Source organism: Vollenhovia emeryi, unplaced genomic scaffold (assembly GCF_000949405.1).
Source record: "Vollenhovia emeryi isolate VEMERY1.0 unplaced genomic scaffold, V.emery_V1.0 DF939936.1, whole genome shotgun sequence".
NCBI classification, from domain to species: Eukaryota; Metazoa; Arthropoda; class Insecta; order Hymenoptera; family Formicidae; genus Vollenhovia; species Vollenhovia emeryi.
Window position 1 is genome coordinate 1 of NW_011966430.1, and position 6463 is coordinate 6463.

Genomic DNA, 6463 nt, shown 5'->3' on the forward strand with positions numbered 1-6463 from the left:
AGGCTTAATGCGGACACACCTTGTCGCAATTTTGCTACAAAGGCGTGCTCGAGTTTGTTACAAATTTTGCACAAAGTTTGCATCATTTTGCTATCTGGGTAAGAGTTTTCTATTATAGATTAGTAAACAGAGTTATACAAATCCAGAGAACCTAAGTAATTTGAATGATGAGACAGTCATCTTAAGTATTGAGAATAGTCAGTTTATAGACAAGGATAATCAACTTCCCGTGTTACAAATTGAAACACTTGAAGAAATTGATCAAGTAAGCAAAACAATCTCTGGTATTTATCTAACATATGTCATCTCACTATGCATAAACTGTGTATATCTGTGTTGTTCATAATCATCAATCATGATATATGACAGTTGTATACAACTTTTTGAAAAATAATATAGCTTTGAGGACCTTCATACTAACCTAGCAAACCATGTGACTTTTTTCAATGTTTTCCACTTGTCGATGTTATTTTTATAATAGCTAAATTAGTTGATAACTTTTGTCAAATTACTTGGTAGGTTGATGTTTCTAAAACACTCACAATGTCAGTGAGAAATAATGGTTGAAAAGATGTCAAATCAATGTCGAATCGACATAAAATGTATTGAATAGTCGTTGATTTGACGTCTTTTCGACTAATCATTCCTCATTGGGCTCCTTGTTTCTCATTCCTATAACTCACATTATTCTGTTTCTCTAGGCTGTTAAAAAAGAAGAGACTGCCAAGAAATCGGAAACTGGGAGTTTCAACGATTCCACAATTGAGAGTACAACATCTGATACTGATAATAACAGTGAATACTTAGCACCTAAAAAGAGAAGAAGCTTAAAGTCAAATTTTGAGCCAAACAAACGTTTAGCTTTTTTCAAAGGCCTTGCTTATTTGAAAGAACTGGTATATAATGTTCTATCGTTGCTCTACACATCTTTAATTTTTGTTGGTTTTTAATTATTATCTGTTTTTAGGATCTTGAGGCATATTTAACGAATTATGATCTTAAATCAGAGGCAGCAGTTGATAACTATAAACTGAAGGGGATGCTAAATGAGAGGGACCGATCTTCAATAACAAATGCTATAGTTCATGAGATGTTAAAAATTAACTATGTGTAAGTCTCAAAAATGATTTTAGAATATCAATGTTAGCTAGTCCTCCAGTGAACGTTCTTATAAAAATTAATGTTTATTCTTTGTGGAATTGCAGGCCATTCCAGTTTGAATATGCAGAAATTGTGAAGAAGATCTGTGCTCTTTTCCCATCTGAAGATCCAGTAAACTATTTTCTACAAATTTCATTGATAGTGTGTCTAAGCAATTGCAAATTTACTAAAAATTTCTTTTGTCCCATAGGCTATTTATTACATTCCTCCTGACAAAACGCATAGGAATGCTCAAGGCAAGCTACCTAATAAGGTAAAGAATATTAAACATAATCTTAAAAAAAAGGGTGCTGGAACCCTTTCTTCTTCTCCAGTGCAATGTACCTTGGAAATATTGAAAAAGTCGAAAATTATTGAGCCAGCTAAGCTAGAAGGTAAGGTTTTCTTCTCATTTGTAATATTTCTTGAATCAAAGTAAACCATGATTAATGTATTATAACATTGAATATTTTCTCATTTATCTTAGGAATTAATTCATAGTGTTTTAAGAAAGTTGATGAATTTAAGTACAAAAATAAAATAATAGGTACTGGATTGATTTTTGTCTTTAAATAGCAATCTTCTCCCATCATTTTAGGAATCATTAATGAAGAAGACCATACCATAAAAACTGCTATTGCAAATCTGAAACATGAATGTCGGGATTCTTGGCCTACATTGTTGATGAATTGGTCGGTAACACATGCTCTTAGGCGTAAAACCTTGTTGGAAACAAGATCAAGGGTTCAATGTGAAGCCAATAAAGGTCAAGAAAAAGACAACGATACAAATGATGAGAGTGAAGATGAAGAAGAGCAACTCGTCAATGAATATATAATAAAATGGGATGTTTTGAAGCTTCCCAATGGATACCTTTTAGTAAGTGTACTATATAAATTTTTTTAAAATACATATAGTAAGTTTACTTTTTCTATACAGAATATTGATTGATTTTTTCAGTTAAATCAAGACTTTAAGGAACTTTTTCCAGGAAGGGAGGATGGTCTGTTCTCAAAGTGGGAAATTGCGAAGGAATTAATAATTGAGTTAGCAGAGACCGAGATCTCTATCTCTGATATTTTTGGAAGAGATCTGCTAAAACAATATCATACTGCTCCTGCAGGTAAGAACACTAGTTTTCATTTTTTTATCAACTTGTAATATTCCGTATCTAAATATTTATGCAGACAAACGGGATGTTATCACATTATATCTACTACCATCTTTGTGCTGCAAGCGAGGACGAGGGAAGAGCACAGGTTACATTCCATCAGTGCAAGAGGCCAGAAAGTTTTTTATTATTCATGTGACTGTAAATAATTATGTTCAAATAATATTTTTTTCACTCTTAAAATTCTACCTTTTTAGGAACTAAATGGTTTTTTCTGTACTTCTAGATTCCAGGTGATCTGAGAAGAGCTGTTAAAAGGCATTGTGCCCACCTAAATGCCATAGGAGCCCGTCTGCAACCGATCCTTATAGTTGTCGGACAGACACTGGCAAACATAACTGCCACATATATTCAAATTGATGGTATTCGTTACAAGCTGAGAACACCAGTGGCAGCTCTGGATGCTTGTCTAAAGGCATATCATGCTCTAGACGCAGTATATCCTCAAGAGTGCAAGGTTGTATGGTATTTTGTACAGCACTACTTTTATAATTTATATTTGAAAGAGGACGAGAACATCTCTCGAGTTGCAAGTTTAATAAGTTCTCTTAAAGGACTTGCCTCAAAAAAAGAATAAAGTATTTATAAACTTATCGTAATTTTCCATGTAGGTTTTAGGCTAATTTTATCAGCTGTAAGAAGCATGTCATATATTTGTCGTGAATGTCATGCAACTCTGCGCTCAATAGGTGCACTTTGCACTCATTTGCAGATGATTCATTTTTTTAATGTTCTTAGTATTTACACTTGTGCTCAAAATGATTGCAATAGAGAGTATGACTCTGTCAAGTCTTTCAGGAAACATTTGAGAACAAAACATCCTATCAGACCCCATTCAGAAGTCCAAGTAGTGGAAAATATCTTATTACCTGAGAATGTCATTGAGATTAATCATGACAATGCTTCTATAGATGGCAATTCTTTGATGCCTATAAATGAAAATATACCTAATAATTTGCAAGGGAACAATGTGGACATTAGACAATTTCATGAAATAACTGTCTTGAATTTTCAAAATTCTCTATTTCTCATTCTATTTCAGTCGTCTTTGGCTCTTGTTGCCAAGTTATACAATGACATTACTCTCAATCGCACTCAAGTACAGAATATTCTCAGTCATGTTAAGAAATTTGCTTCAAATGGTTTCTTAGAAATGTTAAAGGATAAAACTCTTACTGTAGTTAAGAATAACAATGTACCTCAGGAAGAGATAGAAGCTTTAGATGCTATGTTTGCTGAATTCCACAATATGTTTTCTGGTCTTGAAACTGAGACTCAACAAGTGAATGCCCTGAGACAGAGTCATTGTTATATAAGTCCCAAGTCATATATTATAAGCATAGGTGAAAAAATGAAAAAAATTAAAGGTAATTTGGCTTTGACACCAGTTGAATGGACTGGTCAATTTATTTCTATGAAACAAACATTAAAACAGTTTTTGGAATTGCCTGATATCTTTAATGCCATAATGAGCAATGTTGAAAATCTTCAAAATTCTGAGTCCTTTACAAATATCGTGCAAAGTCCTCTGTGGAGAAACATACAACAAAATTATTTTGAAAATCGTTCTGTTCTACCTCTAGATGTGTACTTTGATGATGTAGAACCTGATAATCAAACAGGCTCCCATTCAGGTGACCACAGCTTGGGAATAATGTATTATCGCATCCCATGCATTCCACAATATTTGCTTTCCTCATTGGAGAATATTTTTGTTGCTTGTGTATTCTTAAGTGATCATAGAAATGGCTATAATAGAGAGGTATTTGAACCTGTTATTAATGAACTAAGAAATCTAGAAATAAATGGTATTGTCATTCAAACAGAATCAGAGCATACCATTTATTTTGCTTTGTCTCAAATTCTAGGAGATAATTTAGGGCAGCATGCCATAACTGGCTTTGTGGAATCATTTAATGCACACTATTATTGCAGATTTTGTAAAGAACACAAAAATACCATGAGAAGGCAATTCAGAAAGAATATTTTAATGCTTCGCAATAGAATAAATTATGAAGATGATGTACTAAGTAACAATGTTTCTCAAACAGGAATTAAGACTCGTTGTATATGACACGTTCTAAACTCTTACCATGTCACTGACAATGAGAATCTTGTGTGCGATTTAATGCATGATTTTTTTGAAGGAGTGTGTCATTATGACTTATGTGCTATATTAGACTATCTCATTAATCATATGGGTTTTTTCAATCTTGAGACTCTGAATGATCGTGTTCAGAACTTTGATTATGGTAATTCAGGTGACAAGCCCTCATTAATTGCTGCAGATCACATTCGCAATCAAAAGTTAAAAATGTCTGCATCTGAAATGATGTTTTTTGTATGCCACTTAGGTTTAATAATTGGAGATTTGGTGCCTGAGCATGATGAAGCTTGGAGAGTATACATAGTTCTTGCTGAAATACTAGACATTGTGACAGCTCCATATGTTAGACGGCAGTTAACCGAGTACCTTTCAATTTTAATTGCCGAACATCATGAGATGTATTGTAGAGTTTTTAATAAGACCTTGAAACCTAAACATCATTTCATGGTGCATTATCCTCGTATTATGAATTTCGTAGGACCAATGATAAATATTTGGTCAATGAGACTAGAAGGAAAGCATCGCCCTGTCATAAAGAGAATAGCAGATAATATGAGTTGCCGTAAAAATTTACCTCTTTCAATTGCAAAAAGATATGCACTTGCATGTTGTGCAAGGATTTTGAGTAAGCGAGGTTTCTCAAATAACATTCAGTACCATCCAAAGGAACGCAGGCTTGTAAATTGTGAGAACTTTGAAATGTTTCAAAATATTTTACCTACTGAATTGGAACAATCACTTGCAGTCAAAGAAGCAGTTATTTGTGGTACCTGCTACAAATCTAATATGATCCTTGTTATTAATTACGCAGAGGACTTGCCTATATTTGGAAACTTGTGTTGGATAGTAAGACCACAAAACGCACAAAAGCGACCTTTCTTTCTCTTGTCAGGATTACGGACCGTTAATTTCAATGAACACTTGCACTCCTATGAAATTAGGCCCACTGCAGAATGGTTCCTGATTGAGTACAAAGATCTTGTATCTTTTTATCCATCCATTGCTCATGTGGGGTCTGATGGAAATACCTATGTGACTTTTAGACACGTATTGTAAGTTTATTTGTAAGCGATTCTTTTTATTTCATGTATCCATGTATTGTCAGCGATTCTTTTTATTTCATGTATCCACGTATTGTAAGCGATTCTTTTTATTTCATGTATCCATGTATTGTAAGCGATTCTTTTATTTCAGCATTTACATATAGGATTCCATATATTAAGATATTTTGTAAAAAAATACACAAAACATATTGCGTATTCCACTTGTCTACTTTAACATTTTCTCGCCACCTTTTTGCTCTAAATACATTGAAAAGAATAAGGAATTATACAAAAATTAAAAATAAAGACTTACCTAAGGTAAGCAATGTTCTTATCCTATTTAAGTCTTTATTCCTAATTCCTATGCATTTCCTTATTTTTTTCATTGAATTTCAGCCCTTACAAGAATTCCTTTTCAAATTATTTACAGAATATATACTACATTATTAGAATATATTCTATTATTATGCTAGTTAGCTACATTAGAGGTATATTCTAATTCCTTAGAATATTTCATTTTGTTAGAGGGAAATCCTCTTACTTTTAAATTATTATACTTGGCGCTTATTTTAGTGGGAAATACTCTGTAGTATATCAGAATATTCTATAATGTAGAATATAATTTTTTCGGTGTAAGAATGCATTGCAGGAGGGTAGACGCAATGTGCAAATTTCTGATTTGCACACTTTCAAGAAACATCGAAGAAAATTAGATTTCGCTCATAAAGCTTCCTCCATGAGGAAGCCATGTGCAAATTTCTAATTTGCACACTTTTTTTAAGATATTACCATTTTTCAACAATTTTCAACTCATTTTCATTTTTGCCGATTACAGCGCCATCTATCATGAAACGAAAAAAATGTCTCATACAAAAGTTACATATTTTTTCACGGAGAATCCAAATCTGCAATAAAAAATAGGGGTTTCTATTTAAGATTTCAAAGTCACCCCCCTCCCGCCCCCGGGGGTGGTGCAGGGGGATCGAGCTTTATGTTAATGGA

At 33.2% G+C, this 6463-nt stretch overlaps 2 protein-coding genes across 2 annotated transcripts; both read left to right on the plus strand.

Moving 5' to 3' along the window:
• Window positions 1-6: 6 nt before the first annotated feature.
• LOC105556553 lies at window positions 7-5677 on the plus strand. Its single transcript, XM_012003647.1, has 10 exons — window positions 7-98; window positions 199-265; window positions 702-896; window positions 968-1110; window positions 1206-1272; window positions 1352-1535; window positions 1739-2019; window positions 2101-2263; window positions 2328-2452; window positions 2538-5677. The coding sequence occupies exons 4-10, from the start codon at window positions 1040-1042 to the stop codon at window positions 2886-2888; spliced, it is 1242 nt and encodes a 413-aa protein (XP_011859037.1). The 5' UTR covers window positions 7-98; window positions 199-265; window positions 702-896; window positions 968-1039; the 3' UTR covers window positions 2889-5677.
• LOC105556554 lies at window positions 2955-5474 on the plus strand. Its single transcript, XM_012003649.1, has 2 exons — window positions 2955-4341; window positions 4459-5474. The coding sequence occupies exons 1-2, from the start codon at window positions 2955-2957 to the stop codon at window positions 5472-5474; spliced, it is 2403 nt and encodes an 800-aa protein (XP_011859039.1).
• Window positions 5678-6463: the final 786 nt, after the last annotated feature.

Bases quoted from the DNA above. Each gene is read 5' to 3' on its own strand.
- LOC105556554 (XM_012003649.1), top strand. From the start codon at position 2,955: ATGTCATATATTTGTCGTGAATGTCATGCAACTCTGCGCTCAATAGGT. The intron at 4,342-4,458 runs GTAACAATGTTT...ATTTTTTTGAAG, and splicing joins TTATGAAGATGATGTACTAA to GAGTGTGTCATTATGACTTA.
- LOC105556553 (XM_012003647.1), top strand. From the start codon at position 1,040: ATGCTAAATGAGAGGGACCGATCTTCAATAACAAATGCTATAGTTCAT. The intron at 1,111-1,205 runs GTAAGTCTCAAA...GTGGAATTGCAG, and splicing joins ATGTTAAAAATTAACTATGT to GCCATTCCAGTTTGAATATG. The intron at 1,536-1,738 runs GTAAGGTTTTCT...CCATCATTTTAG, and splicing joins TGAGCCAGCTAAGCTAGAAG to GAATCATTAATGAAGAAGAC.